The 24,024-nt window shown below is 43.8% G+C and overlaps 1 protein-coding gene across 1 annotated transcript in view; it reads left to right on the forward strand.

The window, feature by feature from the left end:
• The window catches only part of KIF27 (kinesin family member 27), a 1,524,306-nt gene that overhangs the window by 1,072,474 nt on the left and 427,808 nt on the right, over window positions 1-24,024 (forward strand). The window contains exon 14 of the mRNA XM_044083686.1: window positions 10,358-10,573. Within this exon, the coding sequence (XP_043939621.1) occupies window positions 10,358-10,573 (216 nt within the window). The remainder of the gene's footprint in view (window positions 1-10,357; window positions 10,574-24,024) is intronic.

The following is a 24,024-nucleotide window of genomic DNA, read 5'->3' on the forward strand; positions in this document are numbered from 1 at the left end:
TAAATTCTGTCCTCCCATTTTTTCTGTCTTTGTCCATATTTCTTGCACTGAAAGGTTGACTTGACTTCAACGTATAAAAAGGTACCCATCAGTGCTGCTCTCTGCAGCTATATCCCCCTACTTCAAGTCGTCCCACTCCATCTGTGTCATCATCATCACCAACACACCACTATTTTACTTACTTTACTCTCTCCATCCAACACAGCAGTTAGTTCTCAGAAGATACATACATGATTCAACCTTCAATCTCAGTTCCTGAATCCTGACTGAGAGGTTTAAAATATATCAGCAGACAGACTACTAACTTCAGTTTAGTTATTATGACTGAAAACTACTTAAGAAAAAAAAAAACATACATACAACAACAACATTTCCTTTCTTATCTTTTTTTTTTATTTACCTGCTGGTGCTGGAGGTGCAGGAGGAGCCGGGGAAAGCAGCGGCAGCAGAAAAAATAATTTTTTTCATGATGAGATGAAGAAAGAAAGATGAATTATGAATGATGTTTCTCACACCAGGAGGAACCAAGTCAGAGTCAGACAGACTCACACTCCCTCAGTACAGTAGCAAAAGCCAAAAGTGCCAAGCCCAACTCTGCCAAGTAGTATGCTGTTGTAAATGCAAGCCTTAGCCAACTTAGTCTTTTATTAAATAAAAAATAAAAACACTGTCTCTTCTTCTCTGATTCCGCATTTCCCTCTTGTCTACTCTGCTGTACTGTTATGTCAGCTGCACGGTCTGCTCTACACACTGGTCTGCATGCCTGCTTCAAATCTCAATGCTGCTGGTGCTGCTGGACTCTCACTGGTGCTTGCTCAATCAATCAAATGCTCTAAGGCAGCCCAGGCTTCTCTGTAAGTAGTAAATTACTTTGACTTGTTTATTTACATTTTAGCATCAGCAGCAATGCACGTGCAGCTCATCTCATCACTCAAGATTCAAGAATAATTTAACACACATCTCGCACGCACTGTGCGCCTCAAGTCTGCAACCTGCTGTAAAACTTTTAAGTTAAGAACTGAAGAGAAGAGTGAGATATTATTAGTAACAACAAGTACAACAACATTTGTAAATGTGTAAACCAGACCCACAGGCACCACAAGGCATCTGGCAGGCAGTCACGAGCGACTCATGGACCGGACAGTCACAGCACACATGGCATGGCAGTCAGACTTGTTTTGTTGTTAACTTGTGCATGATTGTACTAGTAGTTCTTTTTCTTAGTTCCTAATTCTTGTCGTCCCCATGCCATGCCATCCCATCCATCCTCCCCAACCTAATGCTCGTAGCCACGGCACTGACAACTCAACCGAAGTCTGGAGAGCCCTTTATAGTATGTGCTACAGCTGCTCACTTCAGTCATGTCATGTGTTTGTGTATCTATCCACTTTCCACATCGTGACAAGCACTGACAGCTCCTCCTGCCTGCCAGCCTGACTAAGCCCAGTACATTAGTTCACTGCCACTGCCTTCCTTGCCTTTTAAAAGTTGACTCAAGTCTCGAGTCCTCTAAATTAAATCCTGATTCCTGGCTAATGCCTTGGGTTCATCACGAGACAGGTGCGGGTCTCTCAAGTGTGTGAGTCAGTCAGTAACTCAGTATGTATGAGTGTTGTGAAGTGAACTTGTGAGCACTGAGTGAGTGTGAAATTTGAGAGAGACAGAGAGTGACAGTCCAGAGTGTGTAAAAGTGTGAGTATGTAAGACAGACAGTCTCTCGTCACACTAATATAAATATATAAAATAATATGCAAAAAAAAAGCATTTTCTTTTTTGGTTTACGTTGCCTGCAGGGGATGGGGGAGGGGGATGGGGATGAGATTAAAATTAAATCCTAATGTTTAAGTTGCACTTGCTTGCTTTCACGAGCTCACAGCGGACTGGTGGAGTTAACTTCTTTGTCTTCTAAATCTAAGCTAGACAGCCTATACTACAGTACACTACACCACCAGACAGTTACAAGTACTTCTCCGTCCGTTTCCAGTCCACACAATATCATTAATAATAATCTATTTAGTCCAGCCAGAGGATGGGGATAGGGCTGGGCGGGTGTGTACATGTTTGTATGATTGATGTGATGTTATGTTTGTACGATAATGTAATTATTTGACTGAATGTTGATGATGATTGGTGCTGACTTGACTTGTGTGTTTGTTAGTGTGTGATTCATTTGTTGGGTGTGCACTCACTGTCTGTGTGTGTGACTGTGATGACTGAGTGAGTTTGTTTGACACAGTAAGTAGATTATGATCATGATTCATGATGACAGCAGTTGCAGTAGCAGCACGCAGCACTAGTGGTAGCGGCCCAGCCTCCTCACTCTTCAGTCCTCCTCAGCTAAAATCCAACAGGCTGGCAGGCTACTCATGTAGTTGATGTCACCGCGCACGTCTCTGCGCGATGATGTCATTCACAAAAAGACAAAAAATAAAAAATTAAATGAAAAAAGCCTGGAAAAAAGCGGAAATTAAGGGGTGCCACTTGGGAATCGTTGTAGCACATTATTTAGACCCCAAAATTCAGTAAAAACCGAGTAATTCGGGATGGTTGGGAGGTATGCCTTGGATTCACAGTACTAGATGGTTGCATAGCACTCTCAGATAGCATTCAGGCTAGGCTACCTAGTTTTTCCTTGAGCAGTACTACTACAGTGGTATGCCCAGCAGAATCTAAGGTCGTGTTTAGGCTTCCTCCTCTTCATTAATGTTTTATTAGTTTAAAATGTGTGACATATTGAAATTGATCCAATAAGAAATTAGTTAGGATATTTAAACAAGTTAAATATTTTGCATAATTTAGTCTGTTGAAGCTGACAAATCAGTTGTATTTTATCTCAAAAGCTGTGTGTGACAAGTTTGTTTTGTGGAGTGTTCTTAAGACAGTGAGGTTATATCTCAGAAAGCTGTGAAGTTAAAATCTCAGAAGAAGAAGAGATGACTCTTGACTTGTTTTATTGCTTTGACTGTCCAGTTTGGCCATTGCTGAGTGCTGTAGTATAAGTTATAGTCACAAATCTTGATAGTTTGGTTAATTGTTTTGGGGAATAGTTGCATGTCCATGCCTAATTTACCAGTAGCTCTTGTAGGGCAACACGCCAGTTGTCAGGCTGTGAACATATGATGTTAAGTTGTCTATCTCGCCTTCGTTCTTGCTGGTTGGGATCGGAGCCAATCCTCGGCTCCGACTCGGCCATCTTCAATAGCTCGAGAGCTCTTTACTGGCTCGAGGCTACCCCTTATCCCATGATGCCAGCGATAGCTACCCAGATCTTGTTTGCCACTTCAGCTGCGAGGTGTCATTTTTCTGGCTCAGGCTCATATAAAGATTTTTGTATAACTTTCTTACTCTAGAATTCAACACTTTTAATGTATTATTATTAACGTTAGTCTTGTTTTGTGATAGTTAGTGTTTAGTTGTAGTATCCCTTCTTTTTCTTGTAGAACTCGTTTAACTTAGAGAGTTCTCCTCTCCCCTCCCCCCTACCTCTTCTTATCAGGTTAGCCATTTAAATTAGAGGCTTTCCTTCTACCTTTCTCTCATAGGGTAGCCATTTAAGTTAGAAGCTTTCCTATTTACTTAAAAAAAAAAAAAAAAAAACTTTAGCTATAGTCTTGTAGTAGAGTGTGTTTGTTTGTGTAGACTGTATATTGCTTCTGGTAGTTGTTGTTATAATTGTTGTTTTCCTTTTTTAAGGATGTCAAAGGAATCCAAGGTTTCTGGGTTCAAGAAGTGTGACTCATGCTGTCAGAAAATGTCTCTGACAGATGGGCACACTTCTTGCGTCTATTGTTTAGGCGCTGTGCACCTGCAGGACTCTTGTTCTATCTGCCATGCCTTTAGTCCAAGAGTCCTGCAGGAACGTAAGAATAAGCTTATTCTTAGGGGTCTTTTAAAACCCCAGGATTCACCAACCAAGCGCTCTCAGCATGTGAAATCCCCTAAACCCACCAAGCCGTCAGCTCCAAGTTCGGAGCCGTCTTCTGTTCAGATTTTACCTTCCACTTCGGTTCTGGTTGGCACAGACAAGACAATCTCCCCGTCGGCTCCATCAGAGACTTCGGAGCCATCGTGGAGCCACAAGAGGCTTAGGTCCCTTTCACTAGAATCGGTGCATTCGGTTCCGCGGTCTCCTTTACTTCAGAGCGAGCGTAGTCACCGATCCTCTCACTCCTCTCGATCCTCTAGGCTGTCAGATCACGATGTGGAGAGAGTGGTCAGTATGTTGCTAAAGTTGCAGGCACTTGCCATGATGTTGTCCAGCCTTCTTCAACAGGTGTCGGCTCTGTCCACTTCTCTCGATGTTCCTCCTCTGACTCCAATGAGTTCGGAGCCGGAGTTCATTGGGGTTCAAGTAGTGGAACCGTCAGCTCCGATAACTCTTATCTTCTTCGGTTCCGACGTCGGCTCCAATCCCCTCGGTGGTGCCATCTGTCGAGGGATCTGGGCGCCGGGGCTCCCTCATTGGCTCTGAGTGGGCGAGGGGCATCGTACCCTTGTCCGACCTCATTCTCCCTCTCGGAGCTTCGGCGCAGGTGAGCTCGGCTCCTGCATCGGCCTCAGAGCCATCTCCCTCGGTGCGGAGAAAGATTCCTATTTCCTTGGAACCAGACCTTTCTCTGCATCATGTCAGGGATGCCTTCGATGTCATGAGGAGTGTGCTGGCCACTGAGACAGCTCCACTATCAGCCCCACCGGCTCCGACCCCTGTAGTGCCTGTGCCAACCTCTGCTCCTCCTCCAGGCCCCAAGCATAGGGAACCAATGCTCCAGGACACCCCATTGGGTGTTTCCTCTTCTTCCAAGGCCTCCCCTGATCATTCAGAGGAGCCCCCTCGTAGGAAGAAGTGCAAGAGGAAGCACATTGACTCCCCCGAGTCTGTCACTTCTGATACAGACTTAGATGATTCGGAATGGTGCCCGAGATCCCCCTCTGAAGATGTTTCCTTTTTGGACATCCTAGAAATGCTTAAGCAGAGGGGGAAATGGAATCCCCTAGCCCCTACCGAGGATGAGTCTGTATTTCTGGATGCTTTTGGTTCCCAACCTTCCACCTCCTGGGTTTCTCTGTCTTTTGATCCACTTATGGCAGTGGTGGCTCGAAAGGCTTGGTCAGCTCCAGATACATTGGAACCAACTCCGAGGAGACCTGGTAAATTCATCACAGCACCCCAGGATAAGCAATTCCTTACTAAAGGTGTTCCTGTTGATGCCATGGTGGTAGCAGCAGCCACCAAAAAAGAGTTAGAGGAGACCTCTTTGTCTGTCCATCCTCCTAACAAGGAGTCCAGGATGATGGACAGCTACAGGAAGTGAATGTTCGCTTCAACGACCTTCTCTATGAGGTCACTGAACTATTTATGTCATTTTACCCAGCTTCAGAGGGATCTCCTTAAAGAGCTCGGAGATACCGTTCAAGATCCATCAGCTGAGGGAGCTCAAGCTAAAGTAGCTTCCCAGCTGGTGATGCTTAATTCTGTAGTTAACTCCTCCATGAGGCTCATTTCCTATGCAGTCGATGGTGCGAGTAGAGCTGCAGGTACGGGTGTGGCCCTTAGGAGGCATGCATGGATGCGGCTATGTAACTTTGCGGAACCCTTTTGAGCTTCCTTCACCAAAACCCCCTTTGATAGTTCTTTTCTTTTTGGACCACAGGTGAAAGACACTTTGACTAGGTGTGAGCAAGAAGGCAAGACTCTCTCTGCCATGAGAGTCTGTTTTTCCACTCCCTCTAGACCTTACTCCAAAGGTCAGAAGAGTGGCAAGATGTGGTTCTGAAAATCCCAGGGAGCTTTGCCTGACACACGTAGTGATTTTTCCTCCAGAGGCAGAGGGGGAAACAATAAAAACAGACGCCGCCCTCGTGGCAGAGGGGGGTCCGCAGAGCCAGGGCAACAGAGAATCTTTCTCTGATAAGCCCTTTCAGCATTCCTGAAGGGTTGCCCGGCTGCTCACTTCTGGAGGCAGTTGGGGGAAGACTTTCACTGTACCCAAAAGCCTAACAAAATTTAACGCAAGACAGATGGGTACGGTCCATTATATCTGGAGGTTACAAAATTCCCTTCCATCAACCCCCCTTACCATCAAAGAAATCCCTTCCAGATGTTCCACCCAATCTGAAGGACCAAGCAGTAATAGAAGTTTCAAAACTGCTAGAAAAAAGAGTCATCCAGGAAGTCCTGGCAGACCAGCACGGATCCGGAAATTACTCAAGGTTCTTTTTGGTACCAAAAAAACCAGGGGACTGGAGACCAATTCTGGATCTCAGCAGACTAAACAGGTCTGTACAAAAAACAAAGTTTCTGATGGTCATGCTACAGTCCATTCTACCCTTTCTGGGTCAGGACAATTGGATGTGCTCGATAGATCTTCAGGACGCGTACTACCATATCAAGATGGACAGGCGCTCCAGGAGATTTCTTCGCTTCCGGCTGGGAGCCAGTCATTATCAGTTCAGAGCTCTGCCCTTTGGTCTCACCACTGCCCCCAGGGTGTTCACCAAATGTATGGCAGTGGTCATGGCTCACCTGAGACGTCAAGGGTTCCAGGTGTTTCCATATCTAGACGACTGGCTCCTCACTGCTACTACCAGGCATCAACTCCTACAAGCCAGGGACTACACAATTACAATCTGCTCCCAGCTAGGCATTACAATAAACTTTGAAAAATCTGCCTTGTTGCCCTGTCAGTCTATCATTTACATAGGAGCAGACTTCGACACAAGGAATATGTTTGCAAGGCTACTGCTAGAAAGGGTGTCTACAATTCGTCAGCAAGTACAGATTTTAATGCAGAGCAAAAGGATCCAAGTCAGGTTCATCCTTCAAACTCTGGGTTCCTTGGCAGCAGCCATTCTTCTAATCCCACTGGCCCGCTTTCATATGGGGATCCTTCAGTGGCTTCTGTAACACAGTGGTCTTTCCAAGAGCTGCCCATGTCTCACATGATCCTAATTACAGAAGCATGCAAAAGGAACCTTTCATGGTGGATGGTCTCCCCACTAGTGACTCAGGGCAGACCCTTCATTCAGCCCCCTCCGGTAGCCACAGTGACCACAGACACCTCCCTGATAGGGTGGGGGGGGCATTATCTGGGCAGGACTGTCTAAGGCACTTGGCAACCTCACTAGTACCATCTGCACATAAACGTCCTAGAAATGAGAGCTGTGCTCCTAGCATTGCAAGCCCTTCAGGACTCTCTTCCTTCCGGGACCATTGCAATTCAAACAGACAATATGTCAGTGGTGTGATACATCAACAATCAGGGCGGAACCAGATCCTACCCCCTGTGTCGAGAAGCACTCAGACTGTGGCAGTGGACGATTTCCTCCCAACATTTTCTGATTGTAATACACATCCCTGGGAGGTCCAGCGTCATAGTGGACAGGCTCAGCAGTGCTATCCTCATGCCTCACGAGTAGTCTCTGAATCAGGAAGTTGCAGATCTTATCTTACGCAAATGGGGACAGCCTTGCTGCAATTTTTTTGCCACCCTCTTCAACAGCAAATGCAGCAACTACTTCTCCCTTCTTCCGCTTCCAGGTCACACACCCAGAGACGCTCTAGTCCACGATTGGCCTCAGGGACTTCTTTATGCCTTTCCTCCGTTTCTCCTGATACCGAAACTCATACAGAAAGCAATATCGTTGGGTTGCAAAATGATCCTCATTGCCCCCTACTGGCCTCAACAGATATGGTTCCCATTCCTGCACCATTACCTTCCCAATCAGCCCTGGACTCTGGACCCGATTCCAAATCTACTGATTCATCAGTCAGGCAGGTTGCATCAATCCCTCCAAACTCTCCAGCTCACAGCTTGGTTGCTCCACTTCCAACCTTAGCCAGGCTTCCCAGCATTTCCCCAGCTGTACGTGAAATTATTGTCTCCTCTCAGAAGTCCACAACCAGGAAAACTTATGCTAGTAAATGGAAACGTTTTTCTTGTTGGGCAGAGGCTAGGCGCGTAGATCCCTTTTCAGCCCCAGTCCACGAGATTCTGGAATTCCTAGCACAACGTTTTCATTCCGGGTCCGCTTCTGCTATGATCAGGGTTCAATTAGCGGCCATTTCTAACTTTCATGTTGGGTTGTCAAATTCTAACATTATGTCTCATAAGCTCTGTAAAGCTTTTTTGAGAGGGACAACTCTCCTTAGGCCTCCAGTGAGAGATCCCCCTCCTCCTTGGGACCTTAATTTGGTCCTAACTTCCTTAATTCTGCCCCCTTTTGAACCAGCAGCATCCTGCTCCATTAAGTTTTTATCTTGGAAGACACTCTTTCTGGTAGCTATTACTTCAGCCAGACGCATCTCCGAACTTCAGGCGCTATGTGTTCGTCCTCCTTACTTGGTTTTTCATAAGGGCAGGGTTGCTCTAAGGACTAATCCTCCTTTTCTTCTTAAAGTCTGCTCAGAAAATAATTTAAACCAATCTGTAGACCTTCCTGTGTTTTTCCCTAATCACACCAACAAGGCAGAGTACAAATTACACCAACTGGATGTTCATAGACAATTGCGTTTTTACCTGCACAGAACTAAGGAAATAAGGAAGTCGGACCAGCTATTCCTTTCTTATGCCTTAGGCAAACAAGGTCTCCCAGTTTCCAAGGTGACCTTATCCAGGTGGTTGTCTCACACTATTACTTTCATTTATCAATTAAGGAACAAAGAGTTACCTATCAAACTGAAAGGTCATTCTACTAGGGCCTTGGCCACCTCTGTAGCCTTCCAGTCTAGGTTGCCCATGGATTCTATCTGTGCAGCTGCTACGTGGGCAAATCCTCATACCTTTATTTCTCATTACAAGCTGGATATGGTCTCCAGGAGCAGAGCTGACTTTGGTTCCACTGTTCTGAAGAGTCTGTTCCAATGAGCCACCCAGGATATTAGGTGCTAGGGAAGCTGTCCCAACCAGCAAGAACCAAGGCGAGATAGACAACTTAATATAAAGAAGTTGTGTACCTACTGTAACGTTCCATGTTAGTTGTCTTCATCTCAACTTTTTTCTTGCGTCCCACCCTCCATCCCCCTGTCCTATTGGACTGAGAGGAGTTCTTATTTCACTGGCTGGGTGTTCTCTGGTTTGTTTCCTCTACTGACTTAGAGAATATGGCACGTATAGTCAACCTATTTGTTTTGGACTGGTTTTTCTCTTGCTATGTCTGGAGTTAGCTATTTCAAACGAGAGCTAGGTAGCTATCGGTAGGCATCATGGGATAAACAGTAAACAGCTCTCGAGCTGTTGAAGATGGCCGAGTTGGAGCCGAGGATCGGCTCCAATCCCAACCAGCAAGAAAGAAGGCGAGACGAAGACAGCTGACATGGAACATTATGGTAGGTACAGAACTTCTTTTATCTTTGTATGATAGGCTTTTTTGAATATGATTATTAGTCTCTGACATTGTGAAATCCATTTCAGTCAGACTACCGCATTTCCTAAACTTTGACATTTTTATGTGCTTCGCTTTTTAAACATTTTGGAACCTGAAAACCATTTTAATTGTAGAATATTTTATGATTAGTTGTGGGTGGGGGGGTCCATGGCACATCACATTAAACTTGAGCAAAATGAGCTTTGTAAAAAAAAAAAAAAAAAACTTCACAATTAAATTTCTTTCATCTTCCTTTGCATTGCAGGCACAATATTTAAATGTTAAGCGAGTTATACCAACTCTTTTTTTCTTTAGGATTCCAGTTCAGAACAATTTCTGAGTAAAAACATTGGGTGGAGATTTCTAAGAAAGGATTTTTTCCCTCCTGAATTTGACTGCATAAAGTGTGCAGAACTATTATTGGAAAGGAAGTCTGAATTATTCTGAGTGCCTAAATCCTTAGGATTTTTTTAACTCATAGCAGTGCATTTTGCAGCAGTTAAAAAAAAGCATTAATTTGTAATCTGATATTGAATCCAGTAGTTTTGATGATGATGAGGAGGCGGAGGAGGATGATGGGACTAACCCCTAAGAAGGCACTGGGTTTCCTGAGCTTATTTCTGTAATGTCCAAACATCTTTATGTGGCATCTCTGTGATATATAAGGAGAGAGAGGGTTATTTTACAGGTTTTTCAGGAGCAAAGTGAGACCTGGCAGAATTACATGCTACTGTTGTCTTTGAACTTATCTTTGTAGTCCTGCTCTGCAGTTCTTTTAAGCATGTTGTTGCATATTGTACTATGTTGTAGTGAACATAAAAGAGAACAGCTACCACCACTGTTATTAAAGTATATGAAAATGTACTACTAATACTCTCATAACCAATTTAAGTTGCATTCACATCTACTAAATTATAGCTAAACTGTAACCCATATTATTTTTGCTTTAGTGTCATGGAATTACTTTAACTACATTCGATATGTTTATTTTTAGGCTTTAAGCAGAGATATCTTAAAGCTATCCCACCAGCTGAGTGTTCTAGATGAGGAGCTGACAAATAAATCTGCCCAGATGCAGGAAGGCACTGAAGATGAAAAGAGAAAGATTGCTGATGAAGCACATGCTCTGCAGAAAGAGCGAGAGCACCTCCTTCAGAGGCGAGACCACTTGGATGATAAACTGAGGCATGGCAGTGTATTGTCCCCTGAAGTAAGTATGATATTACAATCAAAGATGAATGTGAGTGTTCTGTACTGTACTTGATAGAAATGGTGGTATTGTCCTTCTCCAGACTACCTTTTAGCAGTGATTTGCACTGCCTTCAGTGGAGAGTGTCTTAAATGTTGAAATTTTCAGCATAGGACTGTATCTTACAGCCCTGATGCAGTGGCATAGCAGGGGGGTGAAAAGGGCGGCCTGCCCCAGGTGGCAGTTTTGGGACTGTTACATTTACTGTTTGGAAAAGTCCCACACATTTACTCAATGTTTCGAATGGTCCCATAGCATCATGTCCTGTTCTTCCGGACCGGTCGCATCATATCTGTGTGTGCATTGTTGCACAGATGTCCTGTTCCGCCAACGCAATTTTAAAACGGTACACTGTTTTGTAAGGTGCTGCCGAGACAGAATTTTCTTCATTTTCAAGTAAGGTGGTGTGTGTCAAGATTTTCTGCTCATTGCTGCCGAGACAGACTTTTCAAGTAAGGTGGGTGTGGGTGTGTGTAAAATGCCCCAGTTAACTATACCTGGTGGTTAGTGTTACTCAGGCTCAAACCCTGTACCCTTAGGTACAAGAAACAAGAGCCTGAATTCTCTACCCATACTACCACTTGTGATGCAAGGAGTTGAGTCCACAGCTCTCAATTGTCCAGGTTTTCACTGAATGTCTGGAATGTTTAACTCATACTTTTGGTCTGTTCCTCTTAGAATTTGTGGTTTTCTGGCAAATCAGTGAGAACTGGATTCACTAAATAATAGGTTCATAGGTTGGTACTGGGCTATCTGCCCGAAGGCATATATTAGCCCAGCCATGTTGTGCGGTATTCACCACCCCTTTAGTAGTTCCCCAGACCCTTGTACTAGCAGCTAGTACCCTTGGCCCCTATCTAGTAGTGCTGTTGGTGTGATCCCCGGTGTGAGCTTTCTGTTACCCATCCACTCATCAAGGTTCCTCTTGAAGAGTGATAGAGAGGGGCTCTGTCTTATGTAGATTGGGACCCTGTTCCATAGTAAGGGAAGTCTGTGCGAAGGGAATCTATCCCTCCAGCATGTTCTATTCATTGTTGTGTTGAGGTTTATATCCCTAGAGCGTGTAGCTCGAGTAGATTTGGTTTTGCTAAGATGGAGCATGTTCAACAATTCTGGGTTGGACATGGCTCTGTACATTAGACAGAGATCGCCTCTGAAAAAGCGGTATGCAACAGAAAACAGTCTTAGCTTTTTCAATCATGCTGCATAGGGCAACTGTTTGAGGCCAGTAATCCTCTTGGTTAGGTACCTCTGTGGTCTCTCCAGCTGCTGGAGATGTTTAGCCAGGTACATTCCAATTGGTGCATTGTACTCAATAATGGGTCTGATGAGGGAAGAGTAGAGGGGCACCATTACATCTTTAGATCTTGATGCAAAACCTTTCGTGATCAGATGGGTCACATAGAAGGATTTTCTAACCACTTTGGTAACATGGTTATCAAAGGAAAGCTGACTATTTACTTGGGTCCCTAGATCCCTTATTTCTTCTTCAGATTTCAGGGGATTACCTCCTATGTTGTAGTTTGCGGGTACTCTGTTTTTTCCAAAGGGGATTACCACGCATTTTTTTGCATTTAGCTTGAGACCATGGCTTTGACACCATGCACCAGTCTCATTTAGGCCCTTCTGGAGGATCTCCATGTCGGCCGGAGACTCTATTATAGCACCCAGTTTGCAGTCCGCAAACTTAGTCAGCCACAGCCCTTCCATGCTTGCCTGTACTTCTGAGAAGTATATGCCAAACAGGAGGGGCCCCAGGACAGAGCCCTGAGGCACACCACTCGATAGTCATTTAAGTTTCAGTCTTCCTGTCTTTCAGGAAATGCATGGTAACACAAAGCATTTTATTCTAGCAACTTTCTAAGACTATGCAAGCAAGGTTTAAAATGTGTCCCTGGTTTTAGGCCTTTATCCCCTCCCCCCAAACAATTTTGGATTTTACTGAAGCTGTTTGGAGTATCACTGTTCTCTTCTGCCACAGGGTTTTGCTGTTGTTGGATTATTGGATCTGCTCTCTGTTCCTTTGGTTTTTTATTCTTTATGATTTTACAAGGAGCTGAGCACTTCAGGGGAAGAGAAGTTTAGTACTGCTTATACCAAGTCTGTTTGCATTGTTAGTAGCACAACAGGTAGTATATGCTTTTAATGCAGAAGGCTGTGGGTTGTACTCCCAGGGTCTATATTACAAGATTGAATGTTTAGCTGATCGAACACCTAAACATTGAACTTGTAATATCGAACCTAAAAGCATTGAACAGTGCAGGGAAAGATGTCCGTTGGCCACAAAAATAAAAAATAACTTTACACCCAAACTAAGTGGGGGGTTGTGCTCCCCACAACCCCCAACTAAATATACCAACTCAACATCGCTGTACAGTAGACAAAACAGCAAAATCTGGCGAACGGCCAAGGGAAATCTTTCCCGCTGTTAAATCGGCCGTTCGCCGTTTTTTGCTTTCAATATTACAAGTTCAATGTTTAGGTGTTCGATCACCTAAACATTTGTTCTTATAATATAGACCCCTACTCCCACAGTATATTTATGGATTGCTGATACTCTAATGTGTTGTACTTTAAAGAGGTGGATACTGCAGTTCTGAGAATGTCCTCCTCTGGAGGAGATACCTAGTAACTATGTACCTGTTATCAGTTTGCCATCCATTCCCTATTGCATTATTACTAGCTTATCATTTTTTTTTATGTAACATAGGCAATTTATTCTTCAAGGGCAGCAGGCACTTTATTTGTAGATGAAACATAAAGTTGTTTGTTAACAGCAACCTCTTCATTAGTTACAGATCACTTTAATGTGGAATTATTTAGATGACTTTTACTTCCACAAATATTGGTGGATTGTAATTTTTGTCATGATTGGTTCACACATTTTATTTCATAGCTTATTGGAAAAATGTTCAAAACAATACATGTTCTTCATCTCACATTGCTGCAGTCCTTACATATGGGTAGTCCGCTGTCCTCGGTCGGCCCGAATACCAAAGTATTAGGCTGACGTCGGTCAAGGCGCTTAAAACTGACATCAGAACGTCAGGGTACAAAAGCGCATGACCGACGTCATATCCTCAGTCTTTTTTGCCGCATGGTCCGATGCAGAAGCAGCGTTGCAAGTGCCGTTCGGCGTTCTGAAATTTTTCGAGTTCAGAGTTTCAGACCGAATCCAAGTTGGCTAAGTACCCCGTTGGGGAATATTTTGGTTTTTTCTTGCCTCAGTGTATTACCGGATGTCAGAAAAAGTGAATAATTGTATTTCTTGTGGGAAACAGATACCGCATAGGGATTATCATTCTTTGTGCATTCCTTGTTTGGGGCCTGAGCACGACGTTCGGGTGTCGCTTTTGTGCTAGGTTTAATAAGCGCACTATTAAGCGAAGGTTGGATTGTGCTAGGCTGGTCTTCGGTAAGCGGTGCAATTATAATATGCCGTCGGATACTCCGACGCCCGCTTCCACGAAGAAGCGCAAAGACAAAGCGGTTAAACCTAGGCAAGATGAGTCGTCCGTTCCGGACGCCGGTTCTTTAGAGGCTTCAGTGGAACCGGTGGTTCCGATGGAGGCTTCTCTGGAGTCTCAGGGGGAGACTTTGATTTTGCAGGATGTGGCCTCTCAAGAGGCAGGTCAGGCTGAAGGGGCTTCTCAGGTTTCTGTACTCCCTCCCTTCCCAGGGTGGTTAGACCCTCTCCTTCTGTTTCCAAGACTTCTTCCAGAGGCAGGCCAGGTTTAGCTTCTGTTGGTGTCAGTCCTAGTTCTGCAGGGTCTGTGCCTAAGAAGCACATGCTTAAAATGGCAGAAGATTTGATTACTCTGATTAGAGGTTCTTTGCCCCCTCCTGATAAGAGGCCTAGGGTGGAGCCAGAGTTGGAAAGTTTTGTACAGGCTTCGATGTTTCAGAGTCTTGCTGAAGACTTGCAGGAGTACTCTCCTTATTCTGATTCTGATGCAGAAGATTCCACTCCTTCTGCTTCTCCTCCAGAGGATTTTTCTTTTTCAGAGAGACTTCATTCTATGAGGGAACATTTTAAGTGGGAAGGTCAGGACTTCTCTGATTCACGGAAAAGGCTTAGGGAATTTTTGTTTTACCTCAACATAGGCCCTTAGCTATACCCCCTGTTCTGGATGTTGTGCAAGATGTGTTTTCAGAGGCTTCACTTAATCCTGATTCTCTGCCCCCTGCGCCTGTTAAACCAGATAGGTATTACAGGGTGCCTGAGGCTCATAAATATCTCTATAAGAGTCCTAGGGCGGACCCAGAAACTATTAGTCAGGGACCTAAGGGTGTCAGGGCCTCTGTTGTAAAGAACCCGGTTCCTCTAGATAAAGAGGCCAGGGCTTTGGATAGATGGGGAAAGAAGGTCTATACATCTTCTACCTTAGCAATGAGGGCTTTAAATTGCCAGTTTCATATGTTGAAATATCAAAATTTTCTTCTTTCTCAATTGAAATCTAAGGTGGATGCTCTGGCAGAAGGCATTGAGTGTAAAGAATTACAAGATTTGGTGCATGTCTCTGAACAGGTGGGTAAGCATTCTTTACAGTGTGGTTTTGATGCTGTGCAGGCCTCTTCTAGGGTGGCTGCCACTGGTTCAGTTCTTCGCAGGCACGCCTGGCTTAAGGATCAGAATTTATCTGACCATGTTAAGACAAGGATTTTGGATGCTGCTTTGCAGTCTGAAGTGTTGTTTGGTCCACCTGTGGAGTCAGTCTTGAAGAAAATGGAGGAGAAGGCTAAGTCTATGCAGACTGTTAAAGATTTTTTGCAAGTTCAGCCTCCGAAGTTTAGTAGAAATTGGCCTGCTAAGGGGTGGACGTATCCTTCTTCTGATTCTCAGTCTAGGGGTAGGTCTAGACGTGGTAGGGGCAGAGCTCAGAGTTCCTTCAGACCTAGAACATGGAGTTCACCTGCACAATCTTCGAGTGAGGGCAGGGGCCAGTCCTTTCGTAAACAGGCCCAATGACCTACTCTTTCAGCTGCCAGATCCTTCTTGCCTGGCAGCACCTTTGGGAGGACGGTTGGCACTCTTCAAGGAAAATTGGATTTTAATTACCCAGGACAAATGGGTATTGGATATCATACACCAAGGTTACAAGTTTTATTTCCATACCTTGCCCCCTTTCAAAGGCATGCCAGACGTTCCTCCTCAGCAAAGACTAGAGGCTCACAAACAGATTTCTCTACTACTTCAAATAGGAGCTCTACAACCGGTCCCTCTGCCAGAAGTGGGCCTAGGATTTTATTCTCGCCTGTTTCTAGTACCAAAGAAAGGGAACACGTGGAGACCAATTTTGGATTTATCTATCCTCAACACATATCTGGACATTCCCAAGTTCAAAATGTTGACGTTACAACAGCTTTTACCTCTGCTGGGCAAAGATCATTGGATGGTGACTCTGGATCTCAAGGAAGCTTTCCTTCATGTTCCTATCAGGCCCAGTTGCAGGAAGTATCTGCGTTTTCGGGCTGGGACTTTTCATTATCAGTTCTCTGCATTGCCCTTTGGCTTATCTACTGCGCCCAGAGTGTTCACGAAGGTTCTGGCTCCAGTGGTAGCTTTCTTCCGGCAAAGAGGAATACAAATCTATCCTTATTTGGACGATTGCCTGATTCTGGCTCAAGGAAAGGACAAACTTCTTCATCATTTACAGTATGTGATGGCAGTGTTAAGATGCCTAGGGTATTCTGTGAACGAAATAAAGTCCAGTCTAGTACCCTCTCAGGATATGTGCTTTCTGGGTGTGAGACTGAATACAGCATCCCAGATGGCCTTTTTGACCCCGGACAAACAAAAGAATCTATCTCTTTATTTCCATCAATTGTCTCTTCAGTCCAGGCTGACTGCAAGGACAGTCCTTCAAGCCTTGGGGTTCATGGCATCTTGTATTCTGGTACTTCCCAATGCCAAACTGCATATGAGGAAGCTACAATGGTATCTCAAAAATGTATGGACGCAACACTGCCAAGATATGGACACTGTCATTCAGATAATACCTTGCATTCAAAATGAATTTTTGTGGTGGGCTCAGGAATGTCACCTAAACAAGGGACTCTCTGTGACCCGACCAGAGGCGAGTCAGATTCTAACGACAGATGCCTCAGACAAAGCTTGGGGAGCTCATCTAAATGGAAAATGGGTACAAGACACGTGGCCTGCCAGACTTCAACATTTACATATCAATTTGAAGGAGATGTTAGCAGTCCAATTTGCATTGATAGCTTTCAAGGACTTACTTCTTCCAGGGCAGGTGTTGATTCAAACAGACAACACAACTGTCATGTGGTACATCAACAAGCAAGGGGGGACACATTCATACCCTCTATGCAGACAAGCAATGATTTTGTGGGAGACTGCTCTCAGTTTACAGCTAAATCTTCAGGCAAGGTTTCTGCCAGGGACACAGAACTCCTTAGCAGATGTGTTGAGCAGACAAATTATGGATCCCCACGAGTGGAAATTGGATCCTCATGTATTTCAAGAATTGACAGTGTTATGGGGAACTCCAGACATAGATCTGTTCGCTTCTCCACTAAATTACCAGTTGCCAAAGTTTTGCACAAAAGGTTTCATCCCACAGCTTGGAAAGTAGATGCTCTCTCATTCAATTGGAGCAATCTTCACGTGTATGCCTTTCCACCACTGCCTCTCCTCCCAAAGGTACTCCTGAAGGTCAGACAGGACAAGCCAACCATGATTTTAATAGCTCCAGATTGGCCTCGACAGCACTGGTACCCATTACTGAGAAGTCTGGTTCGGGAGCCTCCATGGCCTTTGCCTTCGATTCCACACCTGCTGTCTCAGGAGAACAGTCATTTACTCAATGTCAAACTTCACTCTCTGCATCTAACAGCCTGGCATATTCTGTTTTAAACCCTGGAGGGTCTCAGCTTCCACAACAAGTTTTGAATGTTATTTTGGAGGCCAGAAGGCCTAGTACAAGGAAAGTTTACGCAGATAAATGGAGGAGATTTTAATTTGGAGTACAGCAAAGGACTTTGATGTTTCTAAACCTAATTTAAGTGTTGCTCTTCAATACCTTACTGAGTTATTGGACAAAGGTTTGTCCTTCTCCTCTATAAAGGTTCATGCTGCAGCAATGTCTGCTCACTATGACTGTGACCCACCATTATTTTCTCATCCTTTGTTTAAGCAATTCCTTAGAGGGCAAAGAATATAAGACCCCCACGTAGAGCTCCTACTCCTCCTTGGGATCTCAATTTTGTGTTGGAGAAACTCACTCTACAACCTTTTGAGCCTGCAGCTACTGCCGAGTTGAAATATTTATCATGGAAGACTGCTTTTTTGTTGGCCATTACCTCTGCGAGAAGGGTTTCTGAATTACAGGCCCTTATGGCGGTTGAGCCTTTCTTAATTTTCCACAAGGATAGGGTGTCTTTGCGTACTAACCCTTCCTTTATGCCTAAAGTGGTTTCTAGTGTGGCTTTAAACCAGACTATTCATTTGCCTACTTTTTATGCAAACCCCCAAAATAAAGGGGAGAAGATTTTGCATACTTTGGATATCCACAGGCAGTTGCGATATTATTTGAGCAGAACTAAAGGGTTCAGGCAGTCTCAGCAGTTGTTTGTTTCATTTGCTTTGGGTTCTCAGGGCAAACCTGTTTCAAAACAAACTATTTCTAAGTGGATTGGTTTTTGTATTGCTTTCTGTTATTCCCATCATGGTAAGGAGATTCCAGTTGGGATTAGGCCTCATTCCACTAGGGCTACTGCCACTTCTACAGCTTTTTTAAGGGGGGTGGCTACTAAAGATATTTTGGAGGCAGCTACTTGGAGTTCAGTGCATACTTTCTCTAAGCATTACCACCTTCCACTTTACTCTAAATCTAGGGCTGGTTTTGCCACTGCAATTTTACAGGGCATTTTGGCAGCTCCTAATGCTTTATAGTTTTGCCATCCTCCCTTACCTCTGCTTTGGGATTCTACCCATATGTAAGGACTGCAGCAATGTGAGATGAAGAACATAGTACAGTTTTGTACCTACCATAAATGTAGATGTTCGAAGATCCACATTGCTGCAGTCCAATTTACCCTCCCTCCTTCCCCTCTGTAGTTAGAGGTGGTTGTGTGGTTTGGGTTGTAAATTTTGTAAATATGGTTAGTGCAGGGGTGGTTTGTTGTTCTTTGCTGTTTTTTGGCTTTGGCCTTTCTTTTTAGGGCCTTCTGACATCTGGGGCAAGAAAAGACTGAGGATATGACGTCGGTCATGCGCTTTTGTACCCTGACGTTGTGATGTCAGTTTTAAGCGCCTTGACCGACGTCAGCCTAATACTTTGGTATTCGGGCCGACCGAGGACAGCGGACTACCCATATGTAAGGACTGCAGCAATGTGGATCTTCGAACATCTACATTTATGGTAGGTACAAAACTGTACTATTTAAAACACACTCTAACAAGTGTGCTGTATTATACAAGGAATATAATTTAATGCAATCAAGAAGGTAAATGAAAGAACACATGTATGTTTACACGGGCCTAAATATGTGTGCAAGGGGCCTATGATCTGCAAACAGCCTCAAAGGCAAACTTTATCTGCCATTGGCCAGACGCATTTTCTTTGAATGTGGCTTTCAATGCTGTTTCAATGAATGTGAGTTTCAAGGGCAGAGAAGTTTTAATGTCAAGTCTGTTTTCATTATGAGACTGTATTGCTTTGTGTAGCAGATGTCTGTCAGTGTTTATGCTATCAAATAAAAGTTTTAAATGAAATCCAAATAATCATTAAGTAAAACATAAAGCAGTATGCACATTAGTGTTTATGGTAAATGGGGAGAAATAGCCAAGTAATGCGACACTGGAATGGCTGCAGGGGGGAGGGCTGTGTATGGGGAGGGGGGCATTTGACCATGATTTTGTGAGGGGGGAGGGGCAGCAAACTCAAAGACAGCCCCAGGCAGCACTAACTCTAGCTATGCCACTGCCTTGATGTCATTGCTGTGCTCAGAAAATGGCAACTGGGAAAATACTGACTTGGAGGCTGTCAATTTTGGCATTAAAATAGCTCTAATATTAAGGTTTGGTAGCTGGTACTTCATAACACGGAAGTTATTTACCACGCAAAGCACCTGATATGGCTTTGGTTTTATAGGTTTTGACTCTGTTAGCATTGTTACCTGTCAGGTGTTTTCCTGACAGTGAAGAATTCAGGGTGTCTGTCAGTAAATCCAGTTTTGATGACTGTGAAGTATTTTCAGATAGTGTGAATTTCTGTGTACTTGTTTTAGTGCATTTCTCGTAATTATTATTCATGCTGTGAAATCTAAAGTCTACATTTTAGTCAAGTATTTCTTCAGTATAGTCTTTTGCTCATTTAACAGCAACCTTTGATGTCTGAAATGTAACAATAAGCAGGCATTTGGCCTAAATCAACTCTATTTTCTTTATATTTGTATCTAGGTAAAGATACTCAAAGTTTGAAAAAACTGAGTACTGTCTGCCTTCCAGTTGTGCTTCTTATCTCCTGTTGTAAAAATGTATATTATCTCATTTCTGGTTCCATCATAATGATGTGGTCATTATTTAGAAATTGATTCAGAAAAAAATACAGGAAAAGGTTTTTAAAATGCATTCATCTCCCTGCTCTCATCACTTCTGTGTGATTGCTTTACACTTGAATTTCTGATCTGTGGCCAGTACAGCAACAGACAACCTGTTTCACCAGTCATATTCTAGTCTAGGCTGACCATCAGATACACTGTATAACTCGGCAGCTAGCACTCACTAAATACACACAACGCAGGTACTCTGAAGTCAGGTCTATGTGCAAGAAACACCTCTCATGCCGGTGTATAGGGTTACTGTGACAAGGGAAATTCAGCATGGTCCCAGCCTTAGCAGGAATGTTCCCACAACCCTGTTTGGGTCATTGGATCTCTGTTTCTCTATTTTTCATTAAACCAGTTATGTTTTATTGTCTGCCACACCATGGCTAATATCCAACACAGTTTGTGGCCAGATATGACCATGTCCCCTTGCCAACTAACCTGTCCCCCTCACATATGGACTTTCTCTCTCTTTGCACCCTTATTTGCTGTGGCTCCCATCTATGACATGAGCTATTTATTGTGTTTTAGGCACAGTATAGGTTTTATCTTCTGCTATGAGACACCCAATGATTGATCATTGTTGCACGTGCTTGGCAAGTAGAAAATCATCTTATGAATCAAAAATGGTTTGTTACCAATAGGGGATTTGGCCAGCCACTCTCAGTCATGTAGCTCAAAGCCCACTGACAGGCAAACTCCTTCAGGATTCCTTTAGTCTTCCATATTTACATGGATACTAGTTTCAGCAAATATACTGATTATTTTCAACAATCAGTACGCTGTAAAATAGCTTTCAACTTCTGTAGTACATTTATGTATTTGCTTATTTGCTGCATTAAGCACTGTGTCTACTGTTTTAGAAAGTTAGCATTAGAATGATAAGTAACTATGACATAGAAATGGTGTATATTGTCATCAAAATGGATGGGGTAGGGAGCAGAACAAAGGTTGTGTCTTTTTGTCCAGTTTTGCCTCTTCCAACAGTGGCAACCTTGTCCTGTACACAAGTTAGTATTAGTTAGTATTAGACCCTTATACTAGTGTACACTGTCTTGGTTTTACATAAACTGTCTGTTTAACCTGCATTGGCAGGCATTCAGGAAAAAGTTCTTTTTGCCGCTCATAGCCATTATGGTTACTCTACAACATCGCAATTAGAGTATTAGTTGATTCAAATCTTCAACGCTTACTCATTACTTAAGTATATTTATGTTTTCTTTTCAAAACATTATTAAACTTTTCCATCTGCAATGTTTGTAGGCAGTTTACTAAAAATAAACTTTTAATGCAAAGGCTTCTTCACGAAAGTCTGTTAAGTTCTTGACGTGGATTATATTACTTAAAGGCACTGATTTACGATTTTGCTTGGGTACTTGTCAAAAACTATTTTACCATCTTTGTTGTAAAATAAGATTGTTAAAGTTAAAAGGTTAAAAGCATGCTAACTTCCTTCTTAAAGAACAAAACTGCAGAACTGAAAAAAGACCACCAGACATTCATCACATGTTTCTGGGATGTTAGATGTTAATAAACAAGGAACACAGTATAAGGAGACTAGATCCTAACAAAAATAAGAAAGAATAAACCTTCCATATTGGTCATTAGAGATTCAGTCACGAAGCCCAACATACATCACATATGCAACCTGTCAAGTTAGAAAATTAAGTGACTGGCTGGCAATCTTTGGACTGAAACTGGCCAAAACTACACATCTGATCTAGGTCAGAGAAGCCTAAATCAACAGTTCAGGATGATGGTTTCTTCTCAGAATGGGATCCTCTTTGTTTGCAAGAATCACTGATGGAGTCTCAAGACCAACATTTGTTGAGGTAAATGTCAGTAGCACCTCCTTTAGTTTATTCAGTATTAAGGGAGCCAATGCAGGCATTGTTATTCACCTATCCCATTACAGATATTACTTAGACACAGCTGGGTAGATTCAGTGTTGTCTTTTTCCATTCATTCCTCAATGAATGAGTCTCAGGTCCAACCTTGGATCTGACCTCTGACCCAACTTCGGCTGTTTACCCTAGGAACCATAGATTAGGCTCCTCCCCTTACCCATAATCCCTTTCTATCCCCATCATTACCTCAAATCTCATTTGCCGCTTGTTTAGGACAGATGTGATTCATATGCTAAGGCTGTGAAGTAAGTATCCACTTCTTCCTCTTTAAGATCGACCAGAAGTCTCACAGAAGCTGATGTGGACAGAATGAAGAAGAAATTCCTCAGGACCTAAGTCTAGATGGGAGTGCTGCAAGCTCCATCTTGCATTGGACCTGTGAGCTTTGGACCTTCCCTTTTGCCTGTTCCTTCCTTTTGTGACTTCATTATTCAGTAGCTCTTCTCCAGCCTCAGTCTCGGAGCAGAGTCAAGTTGGCACCCTTGTTATTCCTGTGAGGCAGCTTCAGCTTCTACCTTGGTGTCCCTGGGTTCCCCCCTCAGCTTCTGCTTTCAAGGTAGTGGAAGAAGCACTCTCCAAGACTAGAGACTGGACATCTCTTTCCCTCTTGGTTCCACCTGCTCCTCATCTGGGTGCCCTGCATTCTAATAGAGTCATTCTGTCCAATCAGGACAGCTGGTTTATATGAGCTTCAAGAAAGTCCTCATTCAGGATACCCCCCTGAGATTTCAGTGAAGGAGAGGGGTCCCCCAATCACCACTTGAGGATGTCTCATTTGGGGAGATCCTCAAACTTCTGAGACAGAAAGGAGGTTGGACTTCCGAAGCCCCTTCTCAAGAGAAATCTGTTTTTCTTCAGGGTTTTGGTTCCAGCTTAAGTGGGTGGTTCCCCTGTCTGATGAGCTGGTGGATCAGATCTCTTGCTGGGCATGGAAGGAACAAGGCATCACAGAAGCCATTCCTCAGAAGCCTGTCAAGTATCTGGTAGCCTCCAAAGGCTGAGCCTGTGGGAGCAAGGGCCTGGCAGTGGATGCCATGGTAGTTGTGGCTAGCCACAACAAAAGAGCTCACCATGGAGAGCTTATCTGTCCATTTCCCTAACAGGGAGTCAACAGCCTTGGACAGATTTGGGAAGTGAGTATATGCTTCACTCACCTTTGGCTCAGGTCACTGAACTGTTTGACTCACATGACTAGATTTCAGAGGAACTTGACAAAGGAGCTCTCCAAGTCCCTCTCTGGGTCCATGTCGGTGGAGGACAAAAAGAGTTTTGCATTCGCAGCTGGGCTACCCTTCAATTTCTGTTGAATACCTACGTGACTGATTTCCAGTGTGATGGAGGGTATTTTGAAAGCCACAGGTGCAGTCATTACAGTTACGAAGCATGCCTGGATGTGTCTCTGATTTTGCAGAGCCTTTTAAGACATCTTTTATCAATGCCTCCTTTGATGGCTCAAGTCTTTTTGGCCCTAAAATAAAGGACACACTTTCCAGAAGTGAGTAGGATGGGAACATTCTTTCTGTAATGGACATCTAGTTTTCTACACCCCTCTCCAGGACCTTCTCTAGACACCAGAAGGGGGGGGTAAAAAGATATGGTTCTGAAAGTACCAATGGTTTTCTTTGGATACTTCTGGAGAGAGAGATCTCCCCAAGGCAGAGGGGGATACTCGAATGGCAGACATCACCCTCATGGCAGAGGAGGCCCACAGAACCAAAGTTTCCAGGGACCTTTCTCCAAGAAGCCTCACCAGTGCTACTTAACAGTTGCCTGACTGCTACAATCTGGAAGTAGTTGGGGGGCACTTGTCTCTGCACCCAGAAGCCTGGACACCAATCATCAAAGATATCTGGGTGCTGGCAATTGTAACTAGAGGTTATTACATTATTTTTATTTCCCCTCCCCCATTGGTAAAGAAACTTCCCTGTGTGCCAT

Source organism: Protopterus annectens, chromosome 9.part0, assembly GCF_019279795.1.
Source record: "Protopterus annectens isolate FY-2018-M chromosome 9.part0, PAN1.0, whole genome shotgun sequence".
Classification (NCBI taxonomy): domain Eukaryota; kingdom Metazoa; phylum Chordata; order Ceratodontiformes; family Protopteridae; genus Protopterus; species Protopterus annectens.